At 33.6% G+C, this 21,376-nt stretch overlaps 1 protein-coding gene across 5 annotated transcripts; it reads left to right on the top strand.

Annotated features, from left to right (window-relative positions):
• Positions 1-5,884: 5,884 nt before the first annotated feature.
• LOC145971769 (uncharacterized) lies at positions 5,885-13,093 on the top strand. Of its 5 annotated transcripts, XM_083099783.1 has the most exons (13): positions 5,885-6,024; positions 6,388-6,469; positions 10,141-10,259; positions 10,356-10,529; positions 10,608-10,777; positions 10,872-10,962; positions 11,037-11,222; positions 11,304-11,477; positions 11,554-11,692; positions 11,768-11,841; positions 11,924-12,028; positions 12,126-12,466; positions 12,750-13,091. In XM_083099783.1, exons 1-13 carry the CDS (start codon positions 6,004-6,006, stop codon positions 12,778-12,780), a joined length of 1,707 nt encoding a protein of 568 aa, XP_082955909.1. In that variant the 5' UTR covers positions 5,885-6,003; the 3' UTR covers positions 12,781-13,091. The 5 variants fall into 5 exon arrangements, 4 of the variants coding, with proteins under 4 accessions (XP_082955909.1, XP_082955912.1, XP_082955910.1 ...); XM_083099786.1 differs by lacking the exon at positions 10,356-10,529 and having other exon boundaries at positions 12,750-13,093; XM_083099784.1 differs by lacking the exons at positions 5,885-6,024; positions 6,388-6,469 and adding an exon at positions 9,815-10,057 and having other exon boundaries at positions 12,750-13,090.
• The last annotated feature ends 8,283 nt before the right edge of the window (positions 13,094-21,376 follow it).

The following is a 21,376-nucleotide window of genomic DNA, read 5'->3' as shown; positions in this document are numbered from 1 at the left end:
CACCAAAGGCGTGTTAGGTTTTTTATTTTAGAGTGTGGACCTTCGGCTGGAGCCCTATTGTACCACACTTTAAATAATATTATATTCTACTAATCTATCTACATAATTATCTATACTACATACATTTATGCAGAAGTTCTGTCTTTTAAAAAGAGATTTTTTATATATTTATATTTTGTGAGTCTGGTGTCCATTTGCGACAAGATATTTTTTAATATTGTGCAAGTTTGGTGTCCATTTGCGATAAGATATTTTTTAATATTTTGCAAGTTTGGTGTCCATTTGCGACAAGATATTTTTTAATATTTTGCAAGTTTGGTGTCCATTAGCGACAAGATATTTTTTAATATTTTGCAAGTTTGGTGTCCATTAGCGACAAGATATTTTTTAATATTGTGCAAGTTTGGTGTCCATTTGCGACAAGATATTTTTTAATATTTTGCAAGTTTAGTGTCCATTTGCGACAAGATATTTTTTAATATTTTGCAAGTTTGGTGTCCATTTGCGATAAGATATTTTTTAATATTTTGCAAGTTTGGTGTCCATTTGCGACAAGATATTTTTTAATATTGTGCAAGTTTGGTGTCCATTAGCGACAAGATATTTTTTAATATTGTGCAAGTTTGGTGTCCATTTGCGACAAGATATTTTTTAATATTGTGCAAGTTTGGTGTCCATTTGCGACAAGATATTTTTTAATATTTTGCAAGTTTGGTGTCCATTTGCGACAAGATATTTTTTACAAATTAATATTTTACAAGTCTGGTGTGAATTAATGACTAGATATTTTTTACATATTTATAAAGTATTTGTTTTCTTTTATTATTATTGCGTTGTAAACGGTTAACTGACATCGTCATCTGCTCCATATAATGTTAAACTACTTTTTTCTTTTTTAGGGTTAGCTACATATAATTTGTCAGATAACATTCGAGACAAATGATGTTTGGTTATTGTCATGCTTATAGCTGTTTCGGCTCTAGTTTTCAGTGCTGATTTTATAACGCAAGTAGCATTAACAGTGGTCGAAGAAAGTTTGTTGCGTTTTTTTGATTTTAAATCAGTTAAAATTGAAAACGTTCTCTCCGGATCTGCATTTGAATTAGGAAGTGATCGAACAGCACTCAGAACATTTCTCAAAGTAGGATATTTATAAGTATTATTTGACAACTGGTACTGTAAGATTCCTTTACACATATCATCAAATTTTAATTTTGATAGATCTTCTTTTTCCTTTAGAGTTTAGTCTGTTGATAATGCAAGCCACTCTTTTCTTAAGGATTCTTCATCGAAACCACCAAGTTTTTTAGCAATAAAAGAAACATGCTGAAACGATGTTTCTCTATTACTATCGAATAAAGATATAGATGGTCTAAAAACTTGTAATTTTGTCAAAAAATTATGTGTAATAGGCAATCTTTTACGTATTTCCTGTGCAGCAGTTACATAAAATTGTAAACAGTTTTGTCGAATGGTTATAACTGCTTCTATATGATCTTCTATCACTAAATTATTAAGATATACTTCACATTGTGAGCCAACAAAAATTTCATTTATATTTTTCTGAATTTGTTTCTGTGAAAAATCCATATTTGTAGTTATATTTTGTAGGTATTCTTTTTTAACAAAGTTTTGGCAGATTTGAGAGAGAAAATTAACTGATTTAAATTGCAATAAATGAATTCTTGTTTCTGTTGATTGGAAAAATGCACTGAATGCATTAAAAAAATGTAAAATATATTTAAGAAAAAGAAAATAAGCTTTCATTTCTACATTATCCATCATAGACAAAAGATATTCTCCAGATTTTTTTTATCGCTCACAACCATTTCTTGTAGAAAATGTTTAATCGTATTCCATGATTCAAGAAGTCTTTCAACACATATGTGATGAGATAGCCAGCGCGTATCACTTAATTTTAAAATTTTGCGATTACTTTCTTGAAAGCAATCGCAAAATTCTTTAAAAATTGAAGACCGTTTTGGACTGCTATTAATGTAATTAGCTATTTTCTTTAAGAATTCATCACAAAATGACGGTATTTTCGCACATGCAGCGTGCGCAGCTCACGCTGTTGAATGGCACGGGCACGGAAATGTTAATACATGTTGGCACATCTCTTCTAATTTGGTTTTAAACGATTAATGTTTCCCTATCATTACAGATGCATTGTCGCATGACAGGGCAACAATATTTAAAAAGGGAATCTGTAATTTCCACATTTCAGATTTAAATGCATGGAATAACTTTTCAGCACTACAATCTTTCGCATCAATATTAATTAATTTGACTAATTGTGAGCGAATATCTAATGTCTCGGGATCAATGTATCGAACGAAAAATGTCATCCATTTTTCGTTGCAAATATCTGATGTTTCATCAATAAAAACGGAGAATTTTGTGTTTTGAAGCTTATTAGCGACATTTTCACTTTCAACAGGATACAAGACATTGGAAATTATATTTCTACATTTAGTTCGACCCATGCTCATTTTTTTTAACACATTAGGATTTTGCCCTACGTGTTGAAAAAAGCTTAAAATTTCTTGTGCAGTTTGATGAGGTATATTTTTTTCTGCAATTAAAGCGGCATGTATTTCCGCTGCTTTTTTACGTTCATCAAACGGCAAAAGCGGGTCGTCTATCATGTCTATATCTATGTTCTTTGTTTCTGTTTTATTTTTTTCAGACATGTTTATATGTGATTTGGATTCTGCGTGACGATAAATGTGTGATAAATCACCAACCATAGATTTATCACAAAAAGTGCAAAAAAATGAACTTTCATTATGTGGCACTTCACGTAACCACGGTTTAAATAATTCGATTTCCATCCATTGTGGTTGAAATGTAGATTTTTGGTATATATTTTTATGTAAATTTTTATTATTATCATTTAAAGATAAAATATTTTCCTGAATATTTTTTTTGTGAGACGCAGAATCCGCATGCCTCAAAACACGTGTGTTACAAGAAATATTTTTATTGCATATGGTGCAATGATACAAACTATCATTAGAAGATACTTTACGTATCCAAGATTTAATTACATCATTAGTAAGCCAAGCTTCCTAGAAACTTCGTTTAGGTTTTTTTCTTAATTCATCAGACATTTTTATTAACAAAATAGGCAGAAACAAAGAATTCAAGAAGGATGAATAAAAGAAAATGAAGAAGATAAAAATATGTAAGAATTGAAAAACAATTGGGACTTACAATCAAGATTATTTCAGCTTCTCTTTCTCTCTCTCCTCTCTCTCTCTTTCTCTCTCTCTTTCTCACTTTCTTTCTTGAACACTAAGCACAAGGCACGTGAAATATATTACTAGCACAAGGTATATATTATAATACTAGCAAGCACAAAGCAATAAGATTATTTCACAGATGCGCCGTGCAATAAGTAAAGAAGTGAAATAGCATATAACAAATGAGCATGAAACAAATGAACAAATACCGACAGTGCTTCATTTCGCTGTGATATGTTGCAAGAACTAGACGCAATCAGCATGTCTCGTAAGTAATAAATCAAATTATTATTATCTTATTCATTACAAAAGTATTGAGAACTTTTAATTTTAACATATATGTATTTCTTATTTTTACAGAAGAAGTCGAAATGAGCCAAGAAGCACAATGCGAGAAAAATGATGCTGCAAATAATATGCAGCAAATATTGCAACATGTGCTGGAGGAGCAGAAAATGCAACACCAGCAGTTGCAATATTTGCTGCAGCAGCATCAGCAGCAGCATCAACAGGAGCAGCAACAGTCGCAGCCGCAGCCGCAACCGCAGCCGCAGCCGCAGTCAGAATCGCAGCCGCCGTCGACGTCGACATCGACACCGACGCCAACAAATAGTATGTATTATATATTATTTATTTTAAGAGAGTCATTTGTTTTGCATGATATTATGATGAACATTATTATTTATTTGTGTTAATGTTTATTTTTCAGACATACGAAGAAGAGGACCAGGCGGCTGGTCGCGTGCCCGATGGTACGCCCGGCGCCAAATGGGCCGAGGCCGCATAGAAGGCGACCAGAGGCGCGGAGGCTTTCGAGGCCGTATGAGGGACCGCGGTGGCCCCGTAATAAAAAAATATTATTATTTTAATTAATAATAATAAAATAATAATAAATAATAATAAATAATAATAAAATATGTCATTATATTATAAAAATAAAAAAACAGTCTTTAAATAATGTGTAAACTAATTATTTATATTTACATTTCCCTCCTTCATCTTTTTTCTCTATTTCAGATACAATATAATATTATTTAAAGTGTGGTACAATAGGGCTCCAGGTGAAGGTCCACACTCTAAAATGAAAAACCTAACGCGCCTTTGGTGATACCTCATGGGTGGTGAGGAAAATCACCATTCATTTATATTATTTTCATATTATTGTCACGATGCAAATAAATAATAAATATTAATATCACGATGCACATATAAGTGGTCAGTTTGTTGTCGTTATTGTTGGAAATATATTGTTACGTCTGCAGAACGACTTCGATATATCGCAACGCGCACGACGCAATCGTTCGGCACATTCATTATTATGTATTATATTGTATATTATACAGGGCGATCCTGAAAAACGATCCGTCTATAAAATGACATATTCCTGACACCATTCTAAGACAATTTTTCCTTTACCAAAATTTGATTTGAAGCGTAGTTTTTGAATTATGAGCAAAAATAGTTAGTAAATCACGCGTCGGGTACAGAAGGCAGGCAGGAGCGGCGCGGCGTGCTGCGAGCGCGGGCGCAGCTGACCGCCCGACGGGTGATTATCACCGCATGAGTCGCTAACTATTTTATCTTATAACATAAAATTATGCTTTAAATAAAATTTTGGTAAAGAAGAAAATGTCTTAGAATTACGTCAGAAATACGTGTTCCTTAAAATAACGTTATTTTAATAATGAAAAGTTGTTCCGGATCGCCGGCCGTCCGACGTTGCAATCAGCTGATTGCTACACGCGATGTGTGTATGGCGGAGTGTGTGCGTAAGAGAGAGAGAGAGAGAGAGAGAGAGAGAGAGAGAGAGAGAGAGAAAGAGAGAGAGAGGGAGGGTAGGAGGGACAGACATTCATACGCACGCACTTTTTTTCTCGCTCTCTTTCTCTCTTTTACGCAACACTCATACACTCTCTCATTCAGTCTCTCACTCACACTCTCTCGGTCACTCACTCACTCACTCACCTGCTTACTCACTTGCTCACTCACCTTGTAGCAGCGTAGCGAATCTTCATGCTATGTATTGTTGTATCTGCTGCACGGTTATGATTGCTAGAGATGCGCGACACATCGAAATTTTTTCGATTATTAGTCTCACACTCGATTGACACAATACAGATTACGCGATAACGAGTTTACTGTTTATTCACTCACTATTGATTTATCGATACCAAAAATTACTTTCAAAGAAACGCGAATGCAAACAGCACATGACTCGACGCGAAGCGACGGACCGCGGAGACTGCGCGACCACAAGAGTTATGTTGCCAGAAACGCGACACGCGACATCTAACAAACGACTTGCGCGTGGCGCGTGATTGACGCGAGATAAGACGAACGATCGGCTAAAACCTTCGCATTGCGAATGCGGTAGAAAACATGAAACGTACTCTCTAAATTTCTTAGAGTGAAAATGCACTCGAAAAATTGAGTGACAGGTCGAGTCACTCTAGTTAGAGTGATTTTTCACTCATAGGAGTGAATTCTTCTCACTTTTTGTTGTAGAGTGAAAAATTCACTCTGTAAAGTAGAGAAAATATGTATACTCTATTTTGTAGAGTGAATATTTTCACTCTATGTAGTATAGAGTGAAAATTTTTATTCGTCAAGAGTGAGTGACGCGCATGTGAACCGCGCATGGCGCGCATGAGTCCGCCATGCGCGCCATTAGCAATACTGTCGTATTGTCTCGCGACGTTACCACGTGTGCTATTACGTTCCTTAGATTACAATTTCTTAGATTACAATTTTCACAGAAATGCCAACGTATCTTCCTGAGGTAAGTGTCTATAAGAATTTATGTAGTTAATTTATCGATATGTATAAATTATATAAGTTCAACGTATAGCATGTCATAAAGAATGATTAGTTTATAGGTTAGTTATAGGTTAATTAGATTGTATTTCTTACTAAACTAAGTTATGTACAAGAAAATGATATATAAATCGAGATCTCACAGCATGTGCTTCGCCGTACATGTAGTTTTGTTACATTCGGCTTGTATATCGATAAACAAATAGCTATAATGAAAAATAATCTAATGACTTGTAGCTTGCTAAATCGACAAATACATACCACGCGCTGTGAGATCTCGATTATAATCGTTTATTAAAATAATAATAAATAAATTATCCTTTGTTAGGAGACTCTAAACAGTACGGAACAATTGAAACACTTTCTCATACAGAATGGAATTTCGGAAGACGCCGTCAACATCTTAAAAGGTAAGATTTGATTCAATTTGTAAAAAAAGACAACATTTACACACATACCATTAATTCTTAAAGCATTAAAAAGTACATTAAAAAAATAAAAGTTTTCTGTATACTAAAAATATATTTTGGAAATTAAATTATATAAGGAAAAAATTTATTCTTCGAGCAATATTTACAGAGTCCAGTCTTATAATATATAATATTGTGTAAATTATTTTAGCTTTTAATGTCATTTTATTATCATAGTAATTTAAAATAGTTCCACTTGAAAAACACACGGATTTTAATATGATGTAACTATAAATATATATTATAATATTTAATGACAATTTCATCGGTTCAATATTAAATTTAATAAATAAATAAATATTTTTGGAAATTATAATAAATATATATTGCTCACATCCACACAAAGAGATTAGAATATGATTCGTCAGAATAATTTATAATTAATATATTTATTATACACACAATTACATACTAACGTTATACTAACGTTATATAGTTCTGACGAATTATATTCTAATCTCTTTGTGTAGATGTGAGCTATATATATTTATTAAATTAAATATTGAAACACAGCTACAGCTACAATTTTTCAGTTTGATTTGTATTTTCTCATGTACTATTTTTATATGTATTACAGATACCCGAGAATAGATTAAAGTTAAAAAGTGATTAGTTTTTGTGTACATTTACATATCTTTATTTCTGTTTGTTTTACTTTTAAATTTAATAAAAAATTTAATTTCAATTTAATAAAAAATTTTACAAGATAACTTTAAATATTATAAAAAATGACTTTATTTAAATGTTTCAAATGTAAAATGTTATTACCTACAGTTAGACAATATTCTTTGCATTTCCGTCGTCATCATGCTATAATGGTTAGCAGATCTTATTCATCAGGGTTTTATTGCAAACAAGATACTTGTGATAAACATTTTTTAAGATTCGATTCTTTAATTCGCCATATTAAAAAATGGCATGTCTCTGATGAGATATGCGATTCAGATATCCATTCAATGAATTCTGATAATTATAATATTTCCGAAAAAATCGAAATACATTCAAAAGAAGAAATACATGAATTTTGTGAAAATAAAGACAATATTAATTTTCAAGACAGTATTAATTTTCAAGAGTCAAAAGAATTTGATATTTCTAAGAGTGCACAAAAATTTATAGCAAACTTGAGAATGTTATCCAATTTCACTGGTACGGCTATAACTGCTATAACTAATGCAACACAGTGTTTAGTTTCAGATGTTACAGATTTTATTCGCGAGGAAATGCATAATTTTTGTAAAAAACAGAATATAAACATAGAGTCTCCTGATGTTCAGGAATTATTAAATAAATTAAATTTTGATAATTTATTTGAAAAAATGGATACCTTACAAGCTCAAATAAAAGCAGTCAAGAATATTTATCATTATATAGATTCAGTCGAAATACCTCTTGGATTCAGACTGCAGCAATATTTTGATAGAAAAGAACAAATGTGGAGACAAAAAAAAATTTATGAAACTTTTCAGTATGTCCCAATTATAGAAACATTGAAATTAATAATGTCTCACTCGTCAATGCGGAATTATGTTTGTGTTGAACAAAACAGTTCAGATAATTTACTTGTAACTTTTAGAGATGGAATAAGTTATAAACAACATCCATTTTTTCAACGTTATCCAGATGCATTAAGGATTCAACTATATTATGATGATGTAGTTGTTAATAATCCATTGGGCTCTAAAGTTCATCCTCACAAAATTGGAGCTTTTTATTTTGTAATTCAAAATTTGCCTCAATATATTAACTCTTCTTTAGGAGGAATTCATATTCTTAGTTTGTGTCATACTGCTGACATACAAAAATATGGCATGAAAGCTATATTTAAACCATTTTTGCTGGATCTAAGTAAACTTGAAAGTGACAATGGTGTAAATGTTATATATAATGGGACACATTTTATATTAAGAGCAAGTATTGCTGCAGTTTGTGCTGATGGATTGGCCGCTCATCAGTTATTGGGATTTTTAAGTCCATCTGCTAAATATTTTTGTAGACTCTGCATGATCAATAGAGATGATTTCAAGAATAATAGAAATTTAAAAGTTGTTTCTTTACGTACAAAACAACTACATAACAAACAATTAAAAGAAATAAATACTCAACGAACATTAAAAGAAATTGAACATTCTAAAACAAAGTCTGGTATTTTAGAAGATAGTGCATTACATTCTTCTCGCTTTTTTCATTGTACAAATAATTTAGTCTTTGATCCTATGCACGATATTTTAGAAGGTATCGCACCAATGGAATTAAAATTGGTTTTACATCATTATAATACCTGTGGCGATTATAATTTTAACATAGATTTGTTTAACAACAGAATAAATTTATTTCAATATGGTTTACCAGAAAATAAAAATAAACCTTCCGCAAATTTTTCTTCGGCTTCTATTAGATATCAAAGAGATTACAAACTTTCACAAACTGCTGTACAAACATGGTGTTTATTAAAAGTTTTTCCTTTTTTGGTTTCAGACTTAATACCTGAAAATGATAAATATCTATCGTTAATTTTAATATTGAATAGAATAAACGAAATAGTATTCGCTCCAAAATTAAGACACTCTATTTTACCATATTTATCAGAATTAATCGAAGAACACAATTGTTTATTCCGAGAATTATTTCCAGCTATAAGTCCAATTAATAAGCATCATCATTTAACTCACTACCCTCAGTGTATATCTTTTTCTGGTCCTTTACGTTGGTTAAATTGTTTACGATTTGAAGCGAAACATAATGTTTTAAAAAAATATGGATCTATTGTATGTAATTTTAAAAATATTACAAAAACCTTAAGTAATTATTGTCAGTTATCTCAGTGCGCAGTTTGGGGTACTAATGAAGAACCAAGAATCAAATTAAAATATGTTAACGGATCAAAAGTTTATGTTGAAAATACTTATTGCTGGCAGCAATTATATCACATGAAATATCAGAGTAAAGACAAAATTATTAAAGTTGATAAAGCAGAGGTTTACAGTATAGAATATCGAAAAGGTTTGTTTGTTGCTCTTGACAGTGGAGTACAAAAAAATAGTGAAATTACATTTGGTTGTATTCAAGAATTAATAATACTAAAAGACAATGAACTGTGGTTATGGTGTGAAGAATGGCAGTATCTTGGTTATAATGAATCATTAAATGCTTATCTTGTGCATCCTAAGTTAGATTCATTTAGATTTATAAACACTGATGAGTTATGTGATCTAAAACCATTTGCATTATGGACTGATTTTAAGACTAATTTATCTTACATTGTTCTTCATCATATATTATTATAAAAATACTTTATAACTATATCTTGTATATAATCATTGTATATAATCACAAATTTTTTATTTTTTATTCATATATTTATGTATATTAAAATTTTAATTCATCCATCTAAATATCTTGTACATATATACATTTGCTTTTTATTTAATCTACACACTGTAAAAGCTTAATATAAAATTATATTATAAATGATATGGGAGATATCAAAATACAAAGATATGGACATCATAAAGACATCAGAATATAGTTAGTACATGTCCGTTGTATTTATTATTACAAAATTTCTAACTTTTTAAATACATTTCTTTAAGTTAAATTCTATATTTTAGATGAAGGAGTTGACGGTTACGCCTTCATGGAATTAACTGAAATTGACTTGAAAGAACTTAAAATTAAGATTGGCCCAAGGAAAAGAATATTAAATTTAATTAATGCTTGCCATAATGTGGTAAGAGCAAAGATTATTCTTATATACCTTACACACACACACACACACACACACACACATTTAGTACAAGTTATTAATCATACATATGAATGAAAGTCTTCACAGGAAATTTTACTTGATGAAGTAAATTTAGTGCAATTAAATACGCAGAACCAAATATTTAACAATGAAAACGTACAAAATAAAGAAAATATTTTATCTACAACAGAAAATTCGTCTAGTCCAAAATGCCAAAAAGCATTAGTTCCTTTTGAAAATAAAAGCAAGGAGGTAAAAAATTGATATTAAAAATATAAACATTTAATATTTTTATTTAATATTTCTATGACATATAATTGTTGTTTATAGATACATCGAGATTTTGATATTAGATCCTGGATTAAAGAAAACGAAAAAGAATCTAAAAGAAATCCATCACTTATCAATATTTTAGATTCAGGTATTATTCACCCTACTAATAGACAAGAACTTATAAGAATTTGTTGTGCGGGTTTAATACAACTTAACAATAACAATTTGTAAGTAATAATATTTTGTTATTGATTTATAGTATAAACAATATTTACGTAATATTATATATAGATATGATTATATTTATTTTTCTTGTTAAAGATATCCATCACACGAATTAAAAATCGAATTAGCGAGGCAAATTATTACACAGTTTCCGAAACTTCGATCAACTCTTTCTGAAAACGGCTACGTAAGAAGACTTTTTATATATTTTAAAATTGAAATATACATAAACCTATTTTTTCTATTTTATGTTGGTTTTAGGAACATTTTTATGATAATAAAACAAATCAGGGTTTTATAGAGTATCGTTTAAAAACCATGAGAAAACATTTAAGTCCATCTAAAAAAAGAAAAGCTATTTCTAAAGAATTAAAAATAAAAAAATCAAGAATATTAAAAGATATAAAACAAGAAAAATATTTGGAAGAAGATATATTTACATTAAAGGTAAATATTATTTGATAATATAATTATATACAATTAGGATAATGAAATAGTGTGTTAGATCAATAATTATCACTATCATAGGTTGCTGAGCTTGCTTTAAAAATGCCGAATGAAACAAATAAAGATGATATATTTCGACTGAGCGATGAAACGAGATGTAATCGCCAAAAACAAATAAAAGAATCTGATCAAGAACTAACATTGAGTGACATTTTAAAAATGTACCCACGTTTTAAGGATTATAAAGGCGAATTGGTTGGAAACAGTTTTATTTATCTTTTTTAAGTCTTTAATATATAAATGTTGTCCTTATTATTAATGTTTTTTATAGATTCACAGAGAATTTCTAGCTGAATTTCCAGATAATGATAAGTTTTTGGCACAATTTACTACTTTCTACGTGCCGAGAATTTTACAATATTGTTCCCTGAACGCACCATATTTACTACTACATGTTAATGATATTGAAGGTAATAAAATAAATCAGATAATCTACAAGATTTCTCTGAGTATATATCTTAATAATCATTACTTTATTTTTACAGATAATATGAAAGCTTTAATTTTATTACCGCATTTATTGCCGTCTCCTAATTATACCAAAAGTAAAAAGAAAAATGTAAATAATATATAAATATGTATAATTATTTATTCTAATAAAAAATATATTTTAATATAAAGTTTTTATACATATATTTTAGGACACAGAGATAACATCAATGAAGAAGAAAAGACACTCAGTGGAATATTCAACTTTATGCTCAAGATTAACAATCCCACATAAAAGTTTACTCATATTTAAAAATGTATGTATCTCTCTTCTAATTAAAAGCATCATTTTACTCAGCATTTTTATTCAATAAACATGGATAAATATTAATTAATTAATATTTATACTTTTAGGCACAAGATGATTTATTTTTAAATGAATGCTCGCAAAATAATAAAAATAAAAATGTGCAACCTTATTTAATATGTAGTAAGACTAGTGAGGAAAGAAAAGGAATATATTATATTAAGGCAGATGATCATTTAATCGAAATTGGAAGCAATGGCTTGCAAGCTTTTGATATTTTATTGAAACTGCATTATTGTTTTGATGTACATTTTTCTGCAGATTTGATTAATTTTTATAATTTTATCACTGGTTGCATACTACAGTTAATACAACCCAAAGCATGTTGTGTAGCATTTGATGTTACTCTCAAAAATTTATCTACAAACAAAAGCATTCATTTACATGAGTAAGTATATACATATAATATATATAGAGAGATAAATATATTAGAGATTTTCGGTTATTTTAATTTACTTAATACTAACAAAAAATGTATATGCGTTCAATTAAAGTATGTGCTATTGTTATCCATTAATTTGTGCCACTTCAGCTTTTTTCTCTTTAGCGTTTGTAAAATTATTCACTTTAATTTTAAAATAAATTTATAAGAAATGTGATAAATTTTTGCAAGCCTCTATATACGAGTTAAATATTTTATTTGAGAAATAATAAATTAATTATTTTTTCAGATCATCCGATTATGATGATGAAGAAATTTAAAATATACTTAAATTTTTAACTCCCATGTGATTAAATTTCATATAATTTTTATTTTCATGTAAGAAATTTAAAATATACTTAAATTTAACTCCCATGTGATTAGATTTCATATAATTTTTATTTTTATGTAAGAAATCTATATTTTGTGATTCAGATTTATTTTATATAATTTTTATTTTCATATAAGAAATCTATATTTTGTGATTCAGATTTATATTTAATATATATTTAATAACTAAAATATATTTAGTATAATAACTATAATAGAATATTTCGATACTATGATAATATACTAACAATACTCATAATTTTATATGTTAATATATATAATCTTATACATAATTGATAATATAAATATTTGTTCTCTTATAACTTGTGTTATTTTTAACCTATTTCTTATGGTATACTTGCCTTTTAACATAAAAATATTATTTTAGTTCCAGCTTCTGATTTCTTGTCGCAGTTATTTTGATTATCAATGTTAGAAGCAAGAAAATAGATACTTCAAATTACGAAATATATTGAAAGATAATGTTCATAAAATGATGCTTGCGATCAGAGAGATTGGTATAGTATATTTCGAAAACTTTTGCTTTAATAATGAATAGCCATAAAATTAATATGACATCTAGTTTATTTTTTTAAATGTCATTTTGTCATGTTAAATTTACAATTTTATTTATTTTTTATAGCAAAAAAGTTTTCGTAAGATTGTAAACATGTTTCTTTTTGCGTGTAACGTTAAATACATTTATATGACTGTGACAAGAAAAAAGGAGACTTAATCGGCTTTTACACAGATAGCATGCTACGTGCGATGTGCAGCTTCTATTAGTTCAAATAAAAAGCAATGATTGCTTCTCATTTCAACTAATCGAAGCTTTACGTCATATACGTAACATGTTATCTTATTATTAGAAAACGGAAAGAAGAATGAAAGATGGCTAGAATCTCACTTCCTAAGAGTGAATCTGTTCACTCGTAATTGAGTGAAAAATAACTTGACGAAAGTGATGATTCCACTCTCGATCGAGTGAATTATTCACTTCGAACCGAGTGACACATTCACTTTAGGTTCAGAGTTAAACAGTTCACTTTTGTGAAAAGTGAATGTTCACTAATTACGAGTGGCAGTATTTTCACTATCACTTGGAGTGAATATTCACTCGTTTGGAGTTAGATTTCACTCTAAGAAATTTAGAGAGTATAATGACATACTTAAAAAATTAATTATTTATTATAAATAATAACTATTTTTAATTATAATAAATAATTATTATTTTAAAAAGCATGTGTTGTACGTTATTACGTTTTCGAAATTATTGCATTCACGATGCGAAGATTTAAGTCAATCGCAAGAATAATGTAATTTTAATTACAATAATGTAATTTTAATTACATTATTCTTGCGATTGACTTAAATCTTCGCATCGTGAATGCAATAATTTCGAAAACGTAATAACGTACAACACATGCTTTTTAAAATAATAATTATTTATTATAATTAAAAATAGTTATTATTTATAATAAATAATTAATTTTTTAAGTATGTCATTATACGTTTCATGTTTTCTACCGCATTCGCAATGCGAAGGTTTTAGCCGATCGTTCGTCTTATCTCGCGTCAATCACGCGCCACGCGCAAGTCGTTTGTTAGATGTCGCGTGTCGTGTTTCTGGCAACATAACTCTTGTGGTCGCGCAGTCTCCGCGGTCCGTCGCTTCGCGTCGAGTCATGTGCTGTTTGCATTCGCGTTTCTTTGAAAGTAATTTTTGGTATCGATAAATCAATAGTGAGTGAATAAACAGTAAACTCGTTTTCGTGTAATCTGTATTGTGTCAATCGAGTGTGAGACTAATAATCGAAAAAATTTCGATGTGTCGCGCATCTCTAGCAATCATAACCGTGCAGCAGATAACAACAATACATAGCATGAAGATTCGCTACGCTGCTACAAGGTGAGTGAGCAAGTGGGTAAGCAGGTGAGTGAGTGAGTTAGTGACCGAGAGAGTGTGAGTGAGAGACTGAATGAGAGAGTGTATGAGTGTTGCGTAAAAGAGAGAAAGAGAGCGAGAAAAAAAGTGCGTGCGTGTGTATGAATGTCTGTCCCTCCTACCCTCCCTCTCTCTCTCTCTCTTTCTCTCTCTCTCTCTCTCTCTCTCTCTCTCTCTTACGCACACACTCCGCCATACACACATCGCGTGTAGCAATCAGCTGATTGCAACGTCGGACGGCCGGCGATCCGGAACAACTTTTCATTATTAAAATAACGTTATTTTAAGGAACACGTATTTCTGACGTAATTCTAAGACATTTTCTTCTTTACCAAAATTTTATTTAAAGCATAATTTTATGTTATAAGATAAAATAGTTAGCGACTCATGCGGTGATAATCACCCGTCGGGCGGTCAGCTGCGCCCGCGCTCGCGGCACGCCGCGCCGCTCCTGCCTGCCTTCTGTACCCGACGCGTGATTTACTAACTATTTTTGCTCATAATTCAAAAACTACGCTTCAAATCAAATTTTGGTAAAGGAAAAATTGTCTTAGAATGGTGTCAGGAATACGTCATTTTATAGACGGATCGTTTTTCAGGATCGCCCTGTATATGCATTATATATTATATGTTAATGATTTTAAGATACGTATATTAAAATTATTAAATGATACATAATTATAAGTTGTAATAATTTTATAATTTATAATTATATATCTCATTTCATTATTTAATAATTTAAATACGTATCTCAAAATTATTAATATATTATTAATATATAATACATAATGCATACATAGTATACAATATGATACATAAGAATTAATATAAAAAGGCTGTAAAAAACATTTAACGCAGTTACGCGTATTAAGTAGCGAGAGGCCAGAAGCAACGAAAAGCGATCAGCATTGTCCGTTGCCTCGTCGCCGGCTGCGGGAAGTGAGAAGGAGACAGAAAACGATATCTCTGTCCTTCTCTATTATCCGAAGCTAGCCGAGGCGCCGGCTCTCATGGTATGCGGTTTGCGCTTGCGCGTGTTATCCCCTCCACTTCGGTTGCGTGGTGCTCGCGTGGGCATTCTGGCATCACTGGGCAGAGACGGCCGAGGGAACACAGTAATAAAAAATTATTACTATTATTAAATATTACTATTATTATAATTATTAATTATTACTATTATTACTATATCAATTATTCCTATTATTATAATTATTCTTTCAAATATTTTAAAAAATAAATAATACAAAAAATAATAATAATTTAAGAAATATTTATTTATCCCATTTTCTTCCTTTATCCTTTTTTCTTCCTATCTAATACAATATAACGTGGTATAATAGGGCTCCAGGCGAAGGTCCACATATAAAAACCTAACGCGCCACTGGTGACACCCCATGGGTGGTGTGGAAAATCACCACTCATTATTTTATAATTTAAAAATTGCCGTAAACGTATGTGTAGTATACATTTGTATATCGTTTGTGTGTATAAATATATACGTATAGAAAGAAAGTTTAATGTATAATTATAATTATATATTAATTCAGATTAATTATATATTAAGTAAAAGAGTAAGAGAGTAAAAGACGAGAAAATACTATCTTCTGTCTCCTTTCTATCGAGCAGGCAATGAAGGCGACGGGCGACGCTGCTTATTTCTCGATATCTCGATATGAGCCACAGCGTTGAGTTTGTCTCTTACAGCTCTTTATATTATATATTTTTACGTACAAAAAATCAAACTATATAAGATTTAAAAACGACATATACATACGTATACATACATACATATATATATATATATATATATATATATATATATATATATATATATATATATATATATATAAACGAATTGTGAACGCGTTATTGAGCACGTTTGTCGAAAAAGGTTTTACTTTTATCAGAAATTTCACGTTAAAATTTGTATTGTGTACAATAAAATATAATTATGTAAAGTGATAAATAATTGATTTAAAAATTTATTATTTTTTAAATAATTTTTCGTTTTTAAATTGAATAAATAATATTATTTTATATTTTATTTGATAAAAACAAATTAAAAAATAAATTGAATTAGAAATAAATAATTATTCTTTTTATTAAAAATGAATTATTACAATACAAATTTTAGCATGAAATTTATCATAAAAGCAAAACCATTTTCGACAAACGTGCTCAACATGTATTCTCACAATTCGTTTATATATATACATATATATATATATATATATATATATATATATATATATATATTGTGTGTGTGTGTGTGTGTGTGTGTGTGTGTTCGTTTATAAATATTACATGGTTTGATTTTTTATATGAAAAAATATATAATATAAAAAGCTGTAAGAGACAAACGCTATGGGTCATATCGAGATATCGAGAAATAAGCAGCGTCGCCCGTCGCCGTCGCCTTCGTTGTCAGCTTGGTAGGAAGGAGACAGAAAACTGTATTCTGTCTTCTTCTACTACCCGAAGCTAGCCGAAGCGCCGAGCTCACATGTCTGTTACCTCCTCCACTACGGGTTGCATGTTGTGCAATCCGTCCCGGATCTGGCAGCTCTGTCCGCGAGTGCCGATTGCGTTAGACGCGCTCCGATATCTTGAAATCGACGTCGCGGACGTAATAATATATATATCTCGAAGTCGACGTCGCGGATGTAACAATATATATATATATATATATATATATATATATATATAGACTTCCGTTTCCGGTAGTGTAGCAGGTGCCACGTGTAGCGAGAGAGAGTCGATATAGACGGTGAAAGTGTGGGTTAGAGAGTGGTTAGAGGAAGGATAGGGTTGGGAGGAGGAAGTGGAGGTGAAGGAGGTCTGGAGAAGATAAAGCGCGAGGGGAGGGGAAGGGAATATAGGAAAGAAAGGGATAAGAAGGTGCTGCGTAGAGTTGGTGGATCATGGAATAGGGTAGTGTAGAGGGTCGAGCGTGGTAGCGGAATAGTAGCGAGCGGCATAGACTAGCGGTAGTATAGAGGGGAGAGCGTAGGTCGGAGCAGTAACGGGAGGCAGGGAATAGGCAGTGGGAATAGAGAGGCAACTATAGAAGTGGGAATGGAGGATGATAGGAAGGAGAATGAGAATAAAAGGAAACCGGGACGGTTAGATAAGATAGAGGGAGGAGGGGAGAGAGAGAGGAGCGCAAGTGTGAGCAGCGTGAAGAGCTTGGATGAATATGTTAAGAGGAAAAGGGAGGAGGGAGAGGCTGGGAGAAGGAAAGAAGAGGATATTTTTAAGAGGAATAGAATGACGGAAAGACCGCCGGTAAGAGAGGAGGGGGTAAAGGATATGTTTAGGGAATTGATGGAAGAGATGCGGGGGATGAGGAAGGAGATGAAAGAGCAGAAGGAGGGGATAAGAGAAGAGATAAAAAAGATGAAGGAGGAGATGCAGGAAAGGGAGGAGTGCTGGAGGAGGGAAAGAGAGGAGTTAAGAAAAGAGATAGAGGAGATTAAGAGGAAAATGGAAGGAGTAAGGATACAAGGGGAAAGAAGGTGGGAAGAAGAGGAAGAGGGGAAAAGGGGAAGGGTAACAAAGAAAGGAGGGGGAGAGCTAGAGGCAAAGATTAAGGGTTTGGAAAGGTGGAGAGAATTAGAGGAAAGGGAGAGAAGGAGGAGGAATGTGGTAGTAAAAGGAGTAGAGGTGAGGGGGGAGGGAATAGAAGGGGCAATAAGGAAGATATGGGAAGAATTGGGAGTAAGTGCAAGGATTGAGGAGATTAAGGAGATAGGAAGGGATAATGGGAAGGAGAGAAAGATGGTGGTAATCAAGATGGAGAACAGGAAGGGAAAGATGGAGGTAATGAAGAAGAAGGTCGCATTGAGAGGAGGAGTGGTGAGAGTGGAGGATGACTGGACAAGGGAGGAGAGAGCGATGCAATGGAAGCTAGAGGAGATGGCGAAGAGGGAGAGGAGGGACAACAGAAGGGCATGGGTAAGGTATGGAAGGATATGGATGGAGGGAAGATGGTGGAGATGGGAAAAGGGAAAGGAGAGGGTGATAGATGGGAGAGGAGAAGAAAGGGGATGGAGAGGAGGAGATAGTAGAGAGGAGAAGGAAAGAGAGTAGAGGAAGAGAAAGAAGAGGAGGGAAGTAGGAGGAAAGGGTGGGGAGGAGGAGGGGAGGAGGAAAAGGAGAGGAAGGATGAGTTCAGGAAGGAGGGAGAGGGAAGGGAGAAAGGAGAGGCTTAGAATTGGTTTTTGGAATGTGGCGGGAGTGAGGGGGAAAGATGAGGAGTTCTGGGAGAGAATTAAGGAGTGGGATGTGATAGGTTTGGTGGAAACATGGGTGGAAAAGGAGGAATGGAAAAGCTGGAAAGAGAGGATACCAGGGGAGTTCGAGTGAACGATACAAGGGCCGAGTAAGGAGGGTAGGAGGGGAAGAGCAAAAGGTGGTATCTGGATGGGGATCAGAAAAGGATTGAAAGGGGGGAATGGAGGAGGAAGGGTTAATGATAAAAGAGATAAAATGGGGAGGGGAAAAGTGGAAAGTGGGGACGGTGTACGTAAGGGAGAGGTTGGGGAGGGTTCTGGGGAGGTTAAAAGAGGAAGCAGAGGAGAGGAAAGGGGAAAAAAGGTAGATAATAGGGGGAAACTTCAATGCGAGGACGGGAGAGGGAGGCATTGGAGGACGGAGAGGAAAGAAAAGGAAGGGTATCAAAGGATAAGGGGGTAAATAGGCAAGGGATGGAGTTGGTGAAATGGGTGGAAAGAGAGGGATGGGGTATAATGAATGTGGCGAAAGAGGGGGGTATGGAGGGGGAGATGACTTTTACGGGAGAGAGGGGAGAGACGGTAATTGATTACGTGATGGGGGATAGAGGAGCGTGGGAAGCGGTAGAAAGATTAGAAGTGGGGGATGAGATAGATTCGGATCATCAATCGGTGACGGTATGGGGAAAAGGGGGTAGAGGGGAAAAAAGGATGAGGAGAGGATGGAAAGAGTGGATTGGTCGGAGGGGGCAAGGGAGGAATTTAGGAAGAGAACGGAGGAGATTGAGTTGGGAAAGGGGGGAGTAAATGAAGAGTTGGAAAGGTTGATAGAGAGAATTAAGGGAGCGGTTAAAGTAAAGAAGTGGAGGAGGAAGGGGGGAAGAAGAGGTTAGTGGATGGGGAGTGTAGAAGGAAAGAGAGGGAGGTGGAGAGGGCATTGAAAGAATGGAGGAGAGAAAATAGGGGTAGAAAGGATTACAGGAGAGAGAGAAGGGAATATAGGGAGATATGAGAGAGGAAAAGGAGGGAAGAGAACGAGGAATGGTTGAAAGTGGCAAGAGAGGCGAGAACACAGAAGCAAGTGTGGATGGTGATCAATAGGGAGAGAAGAAGGAAGGTGGAGGTGAATAAGGAGATTAGGATGGAGGAGTGGGATAGATACTTTAGAGGGTTGTTGGGTGGTTCAGAGAGAGAAGGGAGAAGGGGTGGAGGGGGGTTAGGAGAGAGGGAAGGGGAGGAGGAAATGGAGTTTGAGGAAGTGGAGAGGGCAATCGGGAAATTGAAAAAAGGAAAGGCGGCAGGGGAGGATGGGATACAGAATGAAGCGTGGTTATGGGGAGAGCAGGGAGTGAGAAAGGCGATAGGGGAGATCTGTAGGAGGGTGTGGGGAGGGGGAGGGTTCCCGGAGAGATGGAAGGAAGGCATAATAGTGCCAATTGCGAAAAAGAGGGGGGCGAAAAGGGTGGAGGAACATAGAGGGATGACGTTGATGCCGACAGCGTACAAAATATACGCGATGGTATTGGCGGAAAGGTTGAGAAGGGAGATGGAAGAGAAGGGAATGTTACCGGAGGGGCAGGCGGGGTTCAGGAAGGGAAGGGGGGTGATTGACAATATTTATACCCTGAATTATGTGGTGAAGAGGGAGTTAGCAAGGGGGAAGAGGATAGTGGCAACGTTTGTGGATTTGAGAGCGGCATTTGACTCAGTGGACAGGGGGGTTTTGGGAAGGAGTTTAGAGGAGAGGGGGGTGAGTGCAAGATTAAGGAGGAGGATTATGGAAATTTATGAGAAGACGAGGAGCGTGGTGAGGATAGGGGGAAGAATGGGGAAGAGGTTCTGGACGGAGAAGGGGGTTAGGCAAGGATGTCCGCTGAGTCCACTGCTGTTCAACTTGTTGGTAGCGGATATGGAGGAGGGATTGGGGAAGGATGAGGTGAAGGGGGTGAGACGTGGGGGTAAAAAACTGAAAGTGTTGGGTTACGCGGATGACTTGGTGGTATTAACAGAGGAGGAGGAGGGTATGAGATGGATAATGAAAAGGTTGGAGACTTATTTAGATAGGAAGGGATTGGTGCTGAATACGGAGAAGACGAAGGTGATCAGGTTCGGGGGGGGAGAGGAAGGAGGAAGAAGGTAAAGTGGTGGTGGAAGGGAAAAGAGATAGAGGAAGTGAAGGAGGTGGGCTACTTGGGTTACAGATTTAGAAAAGGTGGGGGGCAGGAAGCACATGTAGAGAAGAGAGTGAAAAAGGCGATGGGGGTGATGGGGTAGGTGTGGGGGATAGGGAAGAGGAGGTTTGGAGGTGATTGGGAGAGAAGAATGAAGATTTTTGAATGGTTAGTAGGGAGAGTGTAGTGGCGTTCGGGG

Source organism: Camponotus vicinus, unplaced genomic scaffold (assembly GCF_025532165.1).
Source record: "Camponotus vicinus isolate PSW18456_S1 unplaced genomic scaffold, iyCamVici1.0 SCAF_5, whole genome shotgun sequence".
Taxonomy (NCBI): domain Eukaryota; kingdom Metazoa; phylum Arthropoda; class Insecta; order Hymenoptera; family Formicidae; genus Camponotus; species Camponotus vicinus.
The sequence above is the reverse complement of the archived record's forward strand: the minus strand, read 5'-3'. Positions and strand labels throughout refer to the sequence as shown.

Excerpts from the sequence above, each read along its gene's own strand:
- LOC145971769 (XM_083099783.1), top strand. The coding sequence starts at position 6,004 with ATGCCAACGTATCTTCCTGAG. Across the intron at positions 6,470-10,140 it reads CGCCGTCAACATCTTAAAAG|ATGAAGGAGTTGACGGTTAC; the intron begins GTAAGATTTGAT and ends TCTATATTTTAG. Across the intron at positions 11,223-11,303 it reads AAGATATATTTACATTAAAG|GTTGCTGAGCTTGCTTTAAA; the intron begins GTAAATATTATT and ends TCACTATCATAG.